The sequence below is a fragment of the Theropithecus gelada genome, chromosome 11 (assembly GCF_003255815.1).
Source record: "Theropithecus gelada isolate Dixy chromosome 11, Tgel_1.0, whole genome shotgun sequence".
Classification (NCBI taxonomy): Eukaryota; Metazoa; Chordata; class Mammalia; order Primates; family Cercopithecidae; genus Theropithecus; species Theropithecus gelada.
The window spans coordinates 59,516,176-59,535,075 of NC_037679.1; the positions used below are offsets into that span (position 1 = coordinate 59,516,176).

Consider the following 18,900-nt stretch of genomic DNA (forward strand, 5'->3'; position numbering starts at 1 on the left):
TTGTTCCTCCCTTATGGCCAGAAGTTAGAGTAACTTATTCATTTATTTACTTAGAGTAATATTTTTAAATATATGAAATAAAAAGTATAGAATAAACACATTATTTTGAAATAATTGTAATAACATTTCCATAACTACAAAATGGTTTTATATATGTTTAATGCATTCAATATAACAAAGCCTAGTATGGGGTCCTAATAATACCTCTAATTATCTTTGAAGTCTTTACCTGACTCCAGATTAGGAACTGCTACCTTAAAACTGTCTATGCCCATGTATTCCCTGAGAAGTCTTCAGGTAACCCTAGATATACAGACATTACAGTTTGAAGAAAGCTTCCTTTAGCTTTCTTCAACTAAAGATGTCAACAGACATCATCACAATTAGAGTCTATTTTAATTTACCAAAGGAGAAAAGTTAAGCCTGGCAATTATTAATTATTAACACAGGTTGAATATCCCTAATCCAAAAATCTGAAGTGCTCCAAAATCTGAAACTTTTTGAGCAGTGACATGGTGCTTAAAGAAAATGCTCATTGGAGCATTTTGGATTTTAGATTTTTGAATTAGGGTTGCTCAATCAGTAAGTATGTAATGCAAGCATTCTAACATCTGAAAAAAATTTAAAAATCCAAAATGCTTCTGGTCCCAAGCATTTAGGATAAATATTCAGCCTGTAACAACTGCTGATCATTATGCTTATTAAAAGTTACCAAATAAATAAGTATTCATTAATGACACGTCATTCATCACAAAGCTATGTAAAATTTTAAAAATAATCTTCAGACTTTATGCTTATGCTTGTTATGCATGTATTTTATTGCCCCTTTACCATCAGTGCTTTTTTTTTTTTTTTTTTTTGGAGATAGAGTCTGGCTGTCACCCAGGCGGGAGTGCAATGGTGCTATCCTAGCTCACTGCAGCTCCCCATCCCGGGCTCAAACGATCCTTCCACCTCAGCCTTCCAAGTAGCTGGGAGTACAGACACATGCCGCCATTCCTGGCTAATTTTCGTATTTTTTGTAGAGACAGGGTTTCTCCAGGCTTCCCAGGCTGGTCTCAAACTCGTGAGCTCAAGTGATCCACCTCCATCAGCCTCCCAAAGTGCTGGGATTACAAGCATGAGCCACTGTGCCTGGCCAATGTTTCTCTTTTAGGAGATTTTCTTAAGTGATTTGATAGTTGAATGTAATTATTATTTAATTATGAGTAAAACTTTTTATAAAATACCATTTTGGGCTAGATGTGGTGGCTTATTTATTCCTGTAATCTCAGCACTTTGGGAGACCAAGATGGGAGGATCACATGAGGCTAGGAGTTTGAGACCAGCCTGGGCAACATAGCAAGACCCTGTCTCTACAGAAAAATAATAATAAAGAAAATACAAATTTATTGCTTAGTAAAATGTTAGCATCTTTTAAGTTTTATATTGTTTTTAATGTGAAGTGATCGACACCTGTGAAAAGGGGTGGAAAAAGAAAAAATAAGAGTAAATTTTTAAATGTGAAGTGAGAGTCAGACCTTCTATATTTGTTGTTGTTGTTGTTGTTGTTGTTTTTGAGACAGAGTCTCGTGCTGTCACCCAGCCTGGAGTGCAGTAATGCGATCTCAACTCTTGACTCACTGCAACTTCCATCTCCCGGGTTCAAGCAATTCTTGTACCTCAGTCTCCCGAGTAACTGGGATTATAGGCGTGCGCCACCATGCCTGGCTAATTTTTGTATTTTTTGTAGAGATGGTTTTTCGCCATGTTGGCCCGACTGGTCTTGAACTCCTGGCCTCAAATGATCCTCCTGCCTTGGCCTCTCAAACCCCACAAACCCCACTTTAAGTCTTTTTTTTTTTTTTTTTTTTGAGATGCAGTCTCTCTCTGTCACCAAGGCTGGAGTGATCCCGGCTCACTGCAACCTCCACCTCCTGGGTTCAAGTGATTCTTGGGCCTCAGCCTCCCAAGTAGCTAGGACTACAGGCACCCACCACCATGCCTGGCTAATTTTTGTATTTTTAGTGGAGATGGCGTTTCACCATGTTGGCCAGCTGGTCTCAAACTTCTGGCCTCAGGTGATCCGCATGCCTTGGCCTCCCGAAGTGCTGGTATTACAGGCATGAGCCACCATGCCCATCCCCCACTATAAGTCTTACAGGATCCGTGTTATACAGTTGAGCAATATTCATTCTCTTTCTTAATGTCATTGTCAAGTGTGAATATATCTTTTCCTGGTCAGTGAGAACGGAGGTTGAAACAAACAGTTTGATTTCTGGACTTACATTTGTACTAAAGTGTATTGGGTTCTCTGAGGACAAAACCAACATACAACTTTTATCTATATAGGATTATTCTGTTCACTGTTTGGGAGATCTTATGCTTTTCAAATTAAACTATGAATAAATGCTTATACAAATAAGAAATGATCAGTTCTCCACTATCCTTCTGTTTTTCTAGGTGACTGTAACTACCCAATATTGCAGCCATGGAGTCCATGCTTAATAAATTGAAGAGTACTGTGACAAAAGTAACAGCTGATGTCACTAGTGCTGTAATGGGAAATCCTGTCACTAGAGAATTTGATGTTGGTCGACATATTGCCAGTGGTGGCAATGGGCTAGCTTGGAAGATTTTTAATGGCACAAAAAAGTCAACAAAGCAGGTAAGTTTTAATTCAGCATCCAGTTGGAAAAAACACACATGCTAAGAACCATAAAATGCATGTATGCATTTTTATGTTAAGAAATGCCAAAAGTTCTTTAATAGGTTCTTAAATGAGTTTTTTAGTTCTCATTTTATCTTACGCTGTCATACAAAAAACAAATGCTTTTAAATATGCTCTGAATCCTCCTGGTTACAGATACACTGTTTGACATACCATATCATCTTGAAATCTAATTTTGCTTACTTCATAAACATGTCAGTTGAGCAAACTAGTATATTAAATTGTAATATTTAGCGAAGTATATGTTTTAGGATAGAAATTGCCATGTTTGTTAAATTTTCTTTTCATGTTTGTCAGTATGTTACTGGCAAAATACTCAGTTAAATTTTTCAATGTTAAGTGTGTCTTAGTGCAGTCTTAGTGCTGGGATTACAGCGTGAGCCACTGTGCCAGGCCAAAATCACTGTTTTCAAAAGTACTTTTACTTCCCTACAAGTGAAATATATGGGTTGTAAAATGTAAAGGATTTCTTATATATACCTCCCAATAACTACCACAGTCATACAATTGTGGGTATGCATTATTTGCTACTTTTCTGAAGTTAGCTTATTTTCCAGCTAAGTACATTGAAGACTGAATTGGCTTTGATTATCCTTTTATGAAATAGGAATCTTAGTCCTGTGGTAATTTGCTGGTATGTCATTTGTATCCAACCTGTTAAATCTTGTTTTTATTGCCATTTGGAAGTCTTTATTGAAATTCGGAGTTGATCTGCATCTGAAATGCTGATCGATTTGTTGCTTTTGAACATTGCTTTTTCTTCAATTCACCATAAGCTCATCCAAAAAAGTAAATGGTTTCTTGAGTATTGACTACCTAAAAACTATTAATGAGGTCATGAGTTGTGTAAATGAACAACCTCCTCTGATTCCAGCACACATTGCTTTTACAATCAGTTATATAAGGGGAAAACAAAATAACATTTACAAAATTAGACATTTTTATTAAGGATGTGATAATATATAATAGCATCTCTGTGCCTAACCAGAAAGGTTCTAGGTAGTTGTGGTAATATCAGTATTTCATATGCTGAAATCTCCTGATGATGTTGGAGCTTCTAGAACATGAGAACCAGGCACAAATGATAGAACCCCATTCTCAACTGCTGACTGTCAGCACTGGATTTTCTTAGGAAACTTTACTGCATTCCACTTTTTTTCTATATTTATTGCTTTGGAATGAAAGGTGGTACACCAGTAAGCTCAGTGGATATAGGTTCAAATTTTCTTTTTTTGCCTCCATCAACTTGCAGGGGTCAGAACTAAGTATCCTGTCTTTACTACTGGTTAATTTTTTAAAGAATAGCTAAGTCCTTAACCACCTTGACATTGAAGCATCATTTAAATTTCTCCTTTAATTGAAAAGTTTTAATTCTTTCTCATTTGTCTCATTTTTACTCAGTGAATCATACCAAATATACAGTCTAGAGCTGTGCTACCCAATATGGTAGCCAAAGTTAAATTAATTTAAATTCCTTAGTTGTACTAGTCACATTTCAAATGTTCCATGGCCGCATGTGGCTCGTCTAGGACCACTGTACTGGACAATGTAGATACAGAACTTTCTATCTTTACAGAAAATTCTGTTGATAGGACAGTACTGCTCTAGATAACCTGGAAGAAAAATAATGAAAAAAGATAACTGTTCTTGATCTCTTTTTTCTCCGTAAAGAGGCATTAAGACTCAGGGCGTCCTTTCTACCCTCTCAGTCTTTCTTGTGCCATATTGCAGTTGTGTTATATGGCAGCATATATGATCTGAAATTTGACATTGAGTTTGAGGTAAACAATTGGTTAGGAGTTTGGGACGGGGGATTTTCACACATAGTTTTAATATTTGAAGACGGCCAGGTGCAGTGGCTCATGCCTGTAATTCCATCACTTTGGGAGGCTGAGGTGGGCAGATCACTTGAGGTCGGGAGTTTTAGACCAGTCTGGGCAACGTGGTGAAACCGCATCTCTACTAAAAATACAAAAATTAGCTGGGTGTGGTGGCACATGCCTATAGTACCAGCTACTCGAGAGGCTAAGGCAGGAGAATCTCTTGAACCTGGGAGGTGGAGGTTGCGGTGAGCTGAGATGGCACCATTGCACTCCAGCCTAGGTGACAGAGCAAGACTCCGTCTCAAAAAAAAGAAAGAATAAGACGTTAAGATTTTTCAGTTATTATTTGGATAAATTTACCAAATTATAAGGTTCGTAAACATATTGAAATTGATAGCTCTTTACTGATAGCTTATTGGCTTTTTAAGCTACTATTTAAGTTTTATACTAATGGTATATGCTATTAGTGAACTCGTAGAGCTGTTTAGTTTCTTTTTTTTTTTTTTTTTTTTTTTTTTTTTGAGACAGCGTCTCGTTCTTTCGCCCAGGCTGGAGTGCAGTGGTGCGATCTGGGCTCCCTGCAACCTCCACCTCCCGGGTTGAAGCAATTCTCCCACCTCAGTCTCCCGAGTAGCTAGGACTACAGGCGCGCGCCTCTATGGCTGGCTAATTTTTGTATTTTTGGTAGAGACGGGGTTTCACCACCTTGGCCAGACTGGTCTAAAACTCCGGATCTCAAGTGATCCACCTGTCTCAGCCTCGCAAAGTGCTGGGATTCAGGCATGAGCCACCACGCCCGGCCTAGTTTCTTTTTTGACTGTTCATTTAGAAGCGGCTCTTAGTTTCTCGTTATTATTTTTTTCTGGAATCTCAGCTGGGATGCTAAAGACATCTCCAGGTGATATTTAGAGAATAAAAATTGTGGTATTGGCCAGGCATGGTGGCTCATGCCTGTAGTCTCAGCACTTTGGGAGGCCAACGTGGAAGGACCCCTTCAGCTCAGGAGTTTGAGACCAACATGCGCAATGTAGGGAGACTCTGTCTAAAAAAAATTGTGTAGTCTGCTTAATTTTTAAAATATAAACTTATTTTTAATAACTTATGTTCAGCATATTATAGAATATTGCACAAATCCTGAGTGTACAGCTTATGTTCACAGTGAATATACCCATGTAACCAGCATCCAGACCAATTAAAAAAAACTACTAATACTGGTGTCCTTTCCTAGTCATTATTCCTAACCACTACCCTGTCCTTTAACACTAGAATAATTCTGCCTGTTTTTGAACTTTATTTAAATAGAATTGTATATACTCTTGTATTTGACCCCTTTTCCTTAATAGTATATGGATAAGCTAATCTGTGTTGTTGAACAACGCAGTTTTTCTTTTCATTGATAGAGTACAGCTGTAGACATTCTTGTTTGTGCCATTGGCACATATGAGGCATTACGTAGGTATGGAATTGCTAGGTTGTAGTGTATGTGTTCATTGCCAAATAGTTTTTCCAGTGTGATGCCAGTGTACTAGAAACTTTCACCAGCAGTTACAGTTTCTTCACATCCCTGCCAATGTTGTTATATAGTCTTTTTAATTTTAGACATTCTGGGTGGAGGGCTTATTTAATTTTTGAAAATTCAGTGAAATATTCCCTGCTTCCCTCTCTTCTGAACTTTAAGAATGTCTGATAGGTAATTCAGACATAGAATTTATACCATTATATTTCTATTATAGCTTTCTAACTGACTTAGTCTTTTTACACAATTTCATGTTTTCAGGCTTAAAATGGTCATTTGAATATAGGTATTATTTTCAAACATATTGTTATGTTCTTTGTTATAAATATTTATTTGAGAGGTATTTCTGAGGCAAATGCCCTTGGTTGGATTTCGTTGACTTTGCTAATTTTTAAGTTATACTTTATTTAAACTAGTCATTAAAGATGGAAATTTTTATTTTGGCCAAGCTATATATATAATGAGAAATGTTTACCATATATATACGTACATACGTGTATGTCCTTTAAAAATTGGAATACTATGTTATCTGTTAGGTAGGAATATTATGACTATCAAGGCTGCTAATTTGTTTAAATTATTTCTAATAAAACACCACATACGTCTAATTTCCGTCTCAGCTATGTCCCTGATTTTTACCTCCTTTCAAGTAGAAGAATAATTCTACATTTTGAAATTTCTTTCAGCTGTCAAATATCAAGCTAAGGGATTTATTTTGGAAGAAGATGTTTAAAAAAATGTGTATGTATGTGTATATGTTTATACATGTAATTTTGCCTGGTCTTGGGATATTTAAGCATTTATTTAGTAAGCATTTCTGTTGATCTTGACATAAGATTCTGTGTTGTCAAGGAATTACCCTTCAAAATTGATTAGTTTAACATTTATGAGTAGTCTTCTAGTACTCTACATTTATTATGACCTTTTATATTTGCTTTTGCAGTAGACCTTTTTTCTTGGAAAAAAAAAAAAAGGTAGCTTTGTGTTAGTTTGCTTTAAAAGTTGTATTTGTTGACCTGATATTTTTGCCCTACTTCAGGGACTTCATAACACCTCCCTGAAATGACTGTTTCTATGAGGATAGTGAAGATTGATTGATTTCTAATAATTATTATATAATAAATACTTAATTGTTGTTCATATCTTACCCACTCTACCAAACGTCAGGTTGGCCATAATCCCTTCCTTACTATAAAATGTACAGGACATAATCCTTCCTTACTACAAAATATACATTGTGTTATCCAGATGCCAGTATTCATGGATGAGGCTTGCTAATATTATATATACCAAAGCATAATTAAATTATAATAAATAATTAAATTAGAATAATTAATAGTTTTAAAATAAAGGAAACTTTTGTGCAAAGCCAAATATGCTAGTCATGTCACCTAGACAAAATATGATCATAAACTAGGAATTTTAAGGAGTATGTTTTTACCTTTCATTCTTCTCAACAACTTATTTTTAACTTAATGTAAATAAAAGTTTATGTTTTGGTTTATTGTTTTGAAGAAAGAACATCCCAAAATCAGATGAAAAATGGAGTGTGTGATGCTTGATAGTCACCACCAGCCAGTCATGAGGGTCCATAAAATAGAGATCTCAGGGAACATCTGTGTTCCAGAAACCACCTCTGGTGCCTCTGAGGGTTAGATTAGTGGAGGTCGTGATCGCTGTTGGAAAATTATGTAATTTAAATTTTATTACTTAAAACTATCTTGTTATCAACAGAGCTCAACTTTGTAGTAAGCAAACTAGCTTCTTTTTTTTTTTCCCCCCCCAGAGATGGCAGTTTTAATATGTTGCTCAGGCTGGAGTGCAGTGGCTATTCACAGGCACAACCATAGCTTACTACAGCCTTGACCTCCTGGGCTCAAGCGATCCTCCCACCTCAGCCTCCCAAGTAGCTGGGATTACAGGCATGTGCCGCCATGCGTGACTCACAAGTAGCTCTTACAAATTATAAATTAGGTCTGTATCAAATGGGACATATACTGTATTGTGACAGATACTACAGTTTTTTAGAATATTTTCGTAGCCTTTTTTGTTTAAAGTTAGGTTATTGAGAAAAAATACCTTTTAGTGAGTGTCTTTCTTTGCCAATGTTTTTAAAGAATAAGCAATGAATAAATAAATAATAGTATGCCATATATTGCTTATATTTTGCTCTAATAATTTTTGTATTAAAAAACTCTCAAAATTTAACTACAGTTAACAGTTGTTGAATCTTAAGCAGAAGACATGCTGGATGATTGTGCTATTTGATCTTTTCTGTATATTTGAAATTTTTGTTAATAAAAAGTTAAATATTTTAATTAAAAATGATAAAAAGCTTTAATTGCTTATCTTTATTTACTCTCAGTAGGCAATAGATATCTGAGTATCTTCTAGGCATAACTGCTGGGTTCTGTGGTAGATACAGAGACACATAAGACGTTTCTTTCTTCAAGAAGATTGTAATACATATAAGGTGATTGAACTTTTGCATAAGTGATATGTGTTAGCAGAGTGGGTAGTATAGAAAAGTAGTAAAAGAAAAATGTAAGTTAGAAATTAGATTATGGTATATTCTGATGAGAGGCTTTGTACAGTGTAATAGTTTTGTTTTAGGAAGTCAGTATGAGGCCTGAGGATTAACAACACAACCTTGTTAACATGGGTTAATTTTAATCAACTGATTGAAACAAAGAGAAAATATTTTTAAGACAGTTGATAACCTATTCTGACTTATTTAGGAATCTATCGTCTTTGACCTAAAACAATGGACTGAGAGAATTCTGTGATTTTTTTTTTCTTTTCTTTTTTTCTTTTAAGAGATGGGGCCTTACCGTGTTGCCCAGGTTGGTCTTGAGTCCCTGGCGTCAAACCATTCTCCTGCCTCATTTTCACAGTGTTGGGATTACAAGCATGAACCACCATGCCCAGCCAGTGTTTTCTTTTTCTTTATGAACTGTAGTGTTCCTCTTTACATGTGGTGAAACTGCAAGAGCTATTTCATGTGGTCCTTTTTTTATATATATATTTAGAACATCTTGAGCTGAGCATGGTGGCTCATACCTGTAATCTCAACACTTTGGGAGGTTGAGGTGGGAGGCTTGCTTGGGTCCAGGAGTTTGAGACCAGCCTGGGCAACATGGTGAGACCTTGTCTCTACAAAAAAATTAAAAAATTTGTCAGGCATAGTGGCACACGGCTGTGGTCCCAGCTACTCGGGAGACTGAGGTGAGAGGATCACTTGAGACCAGGAGGTGGAGGCTACAGTGAGCCATGATTGTGCCACTGCGCTCCAGCCTGGGTGATAGAGTGAGACCCTGTCTCAAAAAAAAGAAAAAACAAAAAAACAAAAAAAAAACTTGAAAAATAAAACATTTATTTATTTTTATTTATTTATTTTTTTTGAGATGGAATCTCGCTCTGCTGCCCAGGCTCCAAAGTGCTAGGATTACAGGCATGAGCTACTGCACCGGCCACAAAACATTTAAATTGGATGTATTTATAAAATGTGTTATAGCAGAAGACTTACTAAAATAAGATTGTGCACATGAATGGCAAGATGGGAACTTGAAGTTTTAGGTCATTTGTTTTTAGTTCAAATTAGTATTATGTAAAACTCTTAACTCCTGGTTGTCCTGTGCCTCATAATGATCAGGAGTTAAGATGAGGTGTTTATATGAGTGCTATTTAAAGCTGTTACTCAGCCTAAATGACTGATTTCTTTCTTGAAGACATGCATCGTGTTTTACTTTGGTGTTCCGTATTTTCCCTGTGTTATTTCTGGGGCGACAGAATGATGTCTTGGCTAAAAATATAGTCCTGTGGACTGTGTTTGAAACTTGACTTTTTTTATCTTAGAAAACATTTTTCTTCTCCACAACATCCTTATTTGTAAAGTTAATATGTTTGTCTCATAGGGTTTCTGTGAGGAATAGAATAATTCCTGAAAAGTACTTAGCACAGTCCTTGGCACATATAAATATGCAAATGCTATCTATTGTTATTTCTATTATATAAATAGTTGACTTGGGAACCTCTTTATTTGTAAGATTTTATAGTAGACTAATGCCTGAAACTTTAGCTGTAGAGTGTATTATATTTTCATGTTTTATCTCATTCCGTTTTTGACTCTGGTCTGAAAATAACAATGACCAAGGTTTGAGTTCAGGGTCAACATAATAAATGGCAGGAGTTGAATTCCATTTTGGGTTTGTGTGACTCTGGAAACTGGGCTCTTGGTCACTGTTATATTCTTACATGCTGCATGTTTATTTCTGTGTGACATGGGAATGGTATTGGGTTTATATCACATCATTTTGTTTAGCTTAATATATTGATGTTCCTTATCAAGTTGACAGGATGTTGAATCTCTATCTTTCAAAGTTGATTCTTGACCATTGGTCTTGAATGTGTGTAGCATTGATCATATATATGTGTCATTGATCGGATGGGTGTCAGCAGAAAACTCATCAGTAATAGAAAAGTAACAAAATACAGGTCTTGATGTTAGTGGTATAATGACATTAGCTGACATTAATTGAATATGTCAAGTATTACAGTAAGTTCTTTTTATGTTACTGTGTGACTTATTCTTCAGTGTTCCTTTGAGGTATTCATACTATTCTTTATTCTTTTTTTTTTTTTTTTCTGTTGAGAAAACTTGCCCAAAGGCAGCTGGTCAGTTGAAGGGAAATTGACTCAAAGTCTCCTCTGATCTAATGCCAATGTCTGGAGTGCTGTATAAATACATTCTCTGTTGTTTTATTGTAGTAAATGCTGCCTTATTCACAAATGCTTGGGGGAATGTTGTGTTTTAATTGAGTTACAGTGCTAAATAATTCCTTTTTGTTGCCACTTTTCAGAGAGTTACTCCTCTAATATCCTTAACTCATTTATATACATAAGGAACCCTCATTTTACAAGTTATGTTTGAGAAATTTATCAGATTGGATTTTTTGCGGTGAATCTCTATGAGATGATTGAGTTGCCAGGCTAACTTGTGTAAATAATAATGCTAATGTAGCGAAAATGCAGAACAGAAGAAAATAATTAGAAGAGAAAAAAATGAGAATAGAAAAATAATGTCTTGGATATTGATAGTTGAGTAGCAGTAGGTTTAATTTGAGGCTTTCAAAGACATAGAAATTCTGAAAGAGTTTCTAAATCTTTCAAGGAATTTTGGAAGGCTAGCATTCTTTGCTAATTTTGCTTCCAGTTTATTTTGCATTATTACCGAGAACACACATCAGTGATTTAACACATCACCTATCAGTAGAGTTTTTTTTTATTGATTTGTTAAGAGGAGGTAACTAGATGAGAACTGTTTTTCCTTGGGTATCTGAGAGATAGTGAAAGGAAGAAGCTGATAAGGAGGATGTGTGCTTTTAATAGTACAAAATAAGCTGTGAATGATTTCAAAGAGAGGTGGTGGGAGAGCAAGTCCCTGTACTAGTAGCCATTTACATTTACTGCCCCTAACAAGATGGGGGATAGGAACGTATGAGATAGAATATAGATTATTCATATCTAAAAGATACTGCAAATTTGTTTTTCTTACAAACAAGTACTCCCTTACATACAACCTGTCTTTCAAAAAGCATTTCAAGATTTCATAGTATACTTCAGGATTATCATTGTAAGTTACATTTTAAATTTTTAAACATTTTCTTTGAATTCTGTGTCCGTAAGAGTTTACTACACAGGAAACAACAGACTGTACACAGTTAATATGTATCTGTGATAGCAGAATTCAAAGGTAAGGTTTTTTTCCTGTGTTCCTTAGATGAGGACTCTAGGTTTTACACCTTTCAAAGTGTTTAGGTTTACTATCATAAGGAAACCAACACTTTGATATCAGAAAAGTATTACAATGATGCTAAAATTTTTATGGCGTAGTTATTTCTATTTGTAGATTGTGACATTCATATAATTTTATTACTTTTCTATATTTCTTGACTAAAATTACCCAATTCTTTTATTTAGGAAGTGGCAGTTTTTGTCTTTGATAAAAAACTGATTGACAAGTATCAAAAATTTGAAAAGGATCAAATCATTGATTCTCTAAAACGAGGAGTCCAACAGTTAACTCGGCTTCGACACCCTCGACTTCTTACTGTCCAGCATCCTTTAGAGGAATCCAGGTAAATTTTTATAAAAACTTACATAGTAGACTTCCTGAACAAATAGTTAAAAATAATTTTATATTTGAAATCTGTCCGTTTCAAGTATTGTCAGTGAAAAATTCTTATACTGTCAGTGTTGAGTTCTTATACATTTGTTTTCTCCCTAAAATTTGTTTGCACTGTCTATGTATATGTCTCTCTTTGAAATATTAATACTTTCTTTACTTTTGCCATGATTCTGTACTTCAGTGCCTACCCTGTGCTCTTCACTACAGTAGTCAAAGTAGAAGATGCAAGGGTATGGAATACAGTTCTTGCCTGAAAGTAGCTGTCCTTGCTAATTTGCTAGAATTTCTTGTCTCCTTTTCATTGGTACAGCATTTGGAAGCCAATTTTGTGTGTGTGCCAACTACTGTTTCAGACATTTAACCTCCTACTATGCCCAGCATGTCAGTCCATAGCTCTCAGTTACTTTACCATCTATTTTTCTCAAGGGTGCACTTGGGAAGTGTTACTGAGAATGACAAGAAAATGAAATTTATGTAATCTTAACTGGACCCTCATGCTTGTGGCACTTTTAATACTCCTTTAGATAACCTTTTCGACATTACTTATAACCCCAAATTTATGCCTTTCTTCCTTCTTCCTCAGCAGACTGTATTCCCCTCTCTTAATTCAGAAAATCTTAATCAGATCGTTTGGTATTTGTGTCCTGTGGCCCTGTTGGCCCTTAGACATTTTAAGTATAGGGGAAAAATGGGAAGATGGAGGACAGAGCTGGCAGGGTTACAGGCTGTGTGGAATGAAGGTCCCATCTCCCTTCAATTGTACAGTTTTGCTTTTATCTTTTATTATATTTTGAGTTTCTGCAACTTGGAATCTTCAGTAACCCACCCTTCAAAGGCACAAGATCTTTTTTTTAAACATAAAAGGAAAAATACAAATATTTACTATGTGAAAAACTATGCTACATGCTTTACATTGTTTAATTTATCTAATTCTCACAATTAACACAGAACAGAGGATCAAAGAAACAATGGTTTTAAGTGCCAGAGCTAGGATTCATTTTGTCATTTTGATTCCTGAGTCCATGTTTTTATTTTTTACTGCACCCTGCTGTATCTACTCAAAAATATGCTCATGTGTCAGTTGATCGATCGAGACGGAGTCTCACTCTGTTGCCCAAGCTGGATTACAGTAGTGCCATCATAGCTCACTGCAGCCTCAAACTCCTGGGCTCAAGTGATCCTCCTGCCTCAGCCTCCCAAGTAGACTACTACGAGTGTGTGCTACCATGCCTAGCTAATTTTTTGATTTTTAATTTAAAACTTTTTTGTTTTGTAGAGATGGGGTCTTACTATATTACCCAGGCTTATCTTGAACTCTTGGCCTCAAGTGATCCTCCCTGGGATTACAGGTGTGAGTGACTGTGCCTGGCCTCTTTTTCTTTTTTAATTTTTGGGATGGGGTTTCGCTATCATTGCCCAGGCTTGTCTTGAACTCCCGAGCTTAAGTGATCCTCCTGCCTCAGCCTCTTAAGTAGCTGGGACTACAGATGCATGCCACTGTACCTGGCTTGCTCATATGTCTCTTGCCATAAAAATATTTTTCATTGCCTTTCTTTTCATTGATAAACCCAGAACACTATAGTTTCTGTCTCTTTAATACTGTTGTGAATCCTGTATCCCAACATAGACTGTATCCCAGCGTAGAAATCTATGTAATCTTAACTGGACCCTCAAGCTTGTGGCACTTTTAACACTCCTTTAGATAACCTTTTCCACATTACTTATAACCCCAAATGTATGCCTTTCTTCCTTCTTCCTCAGCAGACTGTATTCCCCTCTCTAAATTCAGAAAATCTTAATCAGATCGTTTGGTATTTGTGTCCTGTGGCTCTGTTGGCCCTTAGGCATTTTAAGTATAGGGGAAAAATGGGAAGGTGGAGGACACAGAGCTTATCCCACACGTATCCTACACTTTCCTGACTCTGTATTTCTTGGTGCTATTTCCTCTGGAGTGTTTTCTATCAGTATCTCTAATGTCACCTATTAGAATCCTACCTATCCTTGTTATTTTGTGTTGTATTTACATGCCTTATATCTTGTAATTACGTTTCAAGTCTCTTGAGGGGAGAAGGACTATGAGTTATACTTTTCTGTGTACCTGCAGCTTTTTGTATAGCGATTTAATTATTATAGAATTAGGAATTTATTGGCAATCATGAAGAGAGACAATTCAAAGATTACTTTAAGATATCCTAATTGTTAGGTTGTAAAAATTGTAGTAGTATTGATAGAAATAGGGACACTTTAGGGAAGAAAAAGAAAACTTCCAGTTTTTAATGAATTAATAATACTGAGATGACACTGGAATTACCCAAAGGAAATACACTACAGAAAGAGTAATTCAGATGACAGTCCAGAGTTGGTGATGTATATGGGGATGAGTCACTTACAGGCAGTAATTAAAACCTAAAACAAAGTGAGTTTTTCAAGAGTATGAGTAAAAGGAGCAGAGTACTGAGGAAAGAACCTTGAAATGTAGGGAAAACGAGAGCCAAAGAAAAAATTAGGAGAAATATTGTCGTATGGCAGGAGAATTGGCAGCATGTCATGGAAGCAAAAGGAAGGAAAAAAACCCACTAACACTGGGGAACACAGAATAAAAAAGAAAATAAGAACAGAGAAGAATTCGTTACATTTGACCAGTGAGAGGTTGTTAGTCACATTCAGTAATTTTAGTAGAATGACAGTTTGGAAGCTAAAAAAGTAGATTCAAAGGGACTTAGCAGAGAAGACACTATGTGAGTCTGTAAGACAGTTTTTTTTTTGTTTTTTTTGTTTTTTTTTTGACCTTACAGTTCAACAAAAGCAAGCCTTATGGTCCATTGTGTTAATGAGCTAAGTGTTGGGAGTACAGAATAAGGCAGCTTCCTTGATGATGGCTGAGCAGGTAGCAGGACAATGTGACCCTTTCTCTCCTTCAACCTAAGCTCTGTTTTTATTTCTTATATATTAAGCTTCTGCATATGCTCTCATTTGAAAAACAGATTTAAGGCAGAAGAAAAGTTATTCAGGTACTGGAACAGATGAGATATCTGTTAAAGGACATAACTGCCATTTAACAGTTACTACGCAGGCCCAGAAGCTTGTTATATAGCCACGTTACTAAACTACTCTGTAGTTCTTCATTGCCAGAGCCTAAAGCCTAAGGCCTAAAATGTTAGGGCTTGAGTGGCAAATGCTTGGTAATTATAATACCTGTGGTAAGCTTATTGAGCTTACATGCTTTATCTATTTTACATGATTTTCTCATTTGATCTTTATATTAACCCTTTAAGGCGGATCTATTATCACCATTTTACAAATGGGTGAAGTGAGGCTCAGAACAATAGTGTCCATTGTTACCAAGATAGCACATAAGGATGCTGGGACTTAAAGTCAGGTATCTGTCCTCAAAGCCTGAGCTCTTGATCATTACTCTGTAAGGCCGTTGAATGTTAGTATCTAACATTTTCTGAATTTATAAATATTCTTGTACATGAAAGACTAGTAATTTAAAAAATTTAATAACTGATACCTTTCAAAATGACATATAAAATAGATAAAAGCAAAACTGCTTTGTGAAGTGGGAACTGGGCTGCTGGAGCTAGCTATGCCTTGTCTCTCTTCCTGACTACTCCTATTCTAGGGTCATCTGTGAGAAATCCGGAAGTTCCTTTGAGCGTATTCTGAAAATTAACAGCTTTATAAATAAAGATAATACCATAGGTATAATGTAACGGTATTTTTAATTAGTTTATTGGTTTTCTGTAAAGAATATCAATCATTTGAACAAGACTGTTGAAGTAGTGTTTATTTTCTCACTTTTTAAGTTTTAAAAAATATCACAATTATCACACACTTAGTTTAAAAGACCAAGTGATTTATCTAGTATAATTTGTATGCAGAGGCTCCTAACTTTGTTGGTTTAAGTGGATTATGTCTATGCCGAAATTACCAAATGTAAAATAGTCTACTTTCTTATTGATAGTTTAATAGAAGTACTAATATTTTATGTATATTTGATTTTGATAATGTGTAATAATATGATAGTAAAAAACTTTTTCTTTTTTAAAACAGGGATTGCTTGGCATTTTGTACAGAACCAGTTTTTGCCAGTTTAGCCAATGTTCTTGGTAACTGGGAAAATCTACCTTCCCCTATATCTCCAGACATTAAGGATTATAAACTTTATGATGTAGAAACCAAATATGGTTTGCTTCAGGTATGTGTTTTTATTTAACATGTAAAAAAGAGTTGTTTCCTTTAAAATTGATTTTAGCATTTCAAACTTATTAGCCATGTAAAACTACTTTATGTAAACTTTTGGTTCTTGTTAGTAATTTAATCATTATTCCTATGTTCTGGAAATTTTTTCTGCAGTTTGTTGTTAGGCTTAAATGATATTTTAAACATATCAAACTGATAACATTGGTAACCTTTGGGGGTGTCACTTATTGGCTGGTGGATGGAGTCAATTCCTTTTGATTCTTTTGAATTTTAAACTGAACAAATTTTATAAAGCATTCAATTGAAATAAAAAAGTCTTTGATAAAAATAAAAATTTTATCTTTAAGGAATTTACTTAGTAGATATCAAGAGGTATTGTTAGCCTTTTCTTTCTTTTCTTTTTTTTTTTTTGAGATGGAGTTTCATTCTTGTTGCCCAGGCTGGAGTGCAGTGGCGCGATCTCAGCTCACTGCACCCTCTGCCTCCCAGGTTCAAGCGATTCTCCTGCCTCAGCCTCCTGAGTAGCTGGGATTACAGGCATGCGCCACCACGCATGGCTAATTTTTGTATTATTGGTAGAGACGGGGTTTTACCATGTTGGCCAGGCTGGTCTCGAACTCCTGACCTTGTGATCCACCCACCTTGGCCTCCCAAAGAGCTGGGATTACAGGCATGAGCCTCTGCGCCTGGCTAGCCTTTTCATATATGCTCATTTTTTCAGATTTCCTTTCCCTGCTTACCAAAGTAATATCTTCAAAGCTGACTTTGGCAGCTTATGCCTGTAGTCCCAGCACTCTGGGAAGCTGAGGAGGGAGGATCACTTGAGCTCAGGAGTTTGAGACAACCCTGGGCAAGACAACATAGCAAGACCTTGTTTCTACAAAAAAATTTTTAAATATTAGCTAGGCATGGTGGCGTGCACCTGTAGTCCCAGCTACTCAGGAGGCTGAGGCAGGAGGATCGCTTGAGCTTGGGAGGTTGAGGATGCAGTGAGCTATGATAGTCCTACTGCACTCCAGCCTGGGTGACAGAGTGAGAACCTATCTTAAAAAAAAATAAAATAAAATAATATCTTCAGTGCCATAGAATAAATTTATATAGTAGATTCTAAGTTCCTTTTGGGCAGACATTATTTTTATTACGTTTGAACAGCTTTATTAAGATATAATTGGCATACAGTAAACTACACATATTCAAAATATATGGTTTTATAAGTTTGACATATACTTACCTGTGAAACCGTCACCACAATCAAGATATTGCATCTATTCGTAACTCCCAAGAGCTTCCTCATACCCCTTGTAATCCCTCCTTCCTGTTCCTTGCAGTTTTTCTGTGCCTTATCTCAGAAAGTTACTGACCTGCTTTCTATCACTATGGATAGATTTGCATTTTCTAGAATTTTATAAGTGGAATCATATGGTACCTGTTCTTTTTCGGTCTGGCTTCTTTTTTTTTTTTTTGAGATGGAGTCTCACTCTCTTGCCCAGGCTGGAGTGCAGTAGCGCGATCTTGGCTCACTGCAGCCTCCACCTCCTGGGTTCACGCCATTCTCCTGCCTCAGTCACCTGAGTAGCTGGGACTACAGGTGCCTGCCACCACGCCTGGCTAATCTTTTGTATTGTTGGTAGAGATGGGGTTTCACTGTGTTAACCAGGATGGTCTCAATCAATCTCCTGATCTCATGATCCGCCCGCCTCGGCCTCCCAAAGTGCTGGGATTACAGGCGTGAGCCACCGTGTCCGTGCTGGTCTGGCTTCTTTTAACCAGCATAATATTTGAGATTCACGTGTTGTGTGTATCAATAGTTGACTTTTTTTTTGTTTTTTAATGCCGAGTTGTTAATTTTATGAATATACCACAGTTAGTCAATTTGCCTGTTAATAATATTTAGGTTGTTTCTAGTTCTTGACTACTGTGCATAAAGCTGCTATGAACATTCATGTACAAGTTTTCGTATGAACATACACATTCATTTCTCTTGATTAACCGAGTACTTGGGAGAGAAATGGCTAGATCGAATGGTATGTGTATGATTCACTTTTTAAGAAAATGATACTGTTTTCCGTAGTGGTGGTGCCATTTTACATTTCTGTCAGCAGCATATAAGAATTCCATTTTTTTTCACATCTTTGCCAAAATCTGCTATGTTTGGTCTCTTTGGTATCAGTCATTCTAACAGGTGTGCAGTAGTATCTCATAGTGCTTTTAATTTGTATTTCTCTGATCAATAATGATAGCGAGCATCTTTTCATATGCTGCTTTGCCATCTGGATGTCTTTTTAGGTGAAATGCCTCTTCAGATATTTTGCCCATTTTTTTGAGTGGGTTGTTTTCTTATTATTGACTTATGTGTGGACACAGTACATAATTTACATAATTTACAAAGGTTTTCTCCCAGTTTGTGGCTTATCTTGTTATTCTCTTCACTGTATTTTTAAAATAATTGTGGCAAAAT

At 36.1% G+C, this 18,900-nt stretch overlaps 1 protein-coding gene across 4 annotated transcripts in view; it reads left to right on the top strand.

Moving 5' to 3' along the window:
* SCYL2 (SCY1 like pseudokinase 2) overlaps positions 1-18,900 on the top strand; it is a 74,223-nt gene that overhangs the window by 13,632 nt on the left and 41,691 nt on the right. For all 4 annotated transcript variants that reach the window (XM_025402681.1, XM_025402679.1, XM_025402680.1 and 1 more), the window contains exons 2-4: positions 2,443-2,647; positions 12,029-12,186; positions 16,293-16,437. In XM_025402681.1, coding sequence (XP_025258466.1) covers positions 2,471-2,647; positions 12,029-12,186; positions 16,293-16,437 — 480 coding nt within the window. In that variant the 5' untranslated portion in view covers positions 2,443-2,470. The remainder of the gene's footprint in view (positions 1-2,442; positions 2,648-12,028; positions 12,187-16,292; positions 16,438-18,900) is intronic.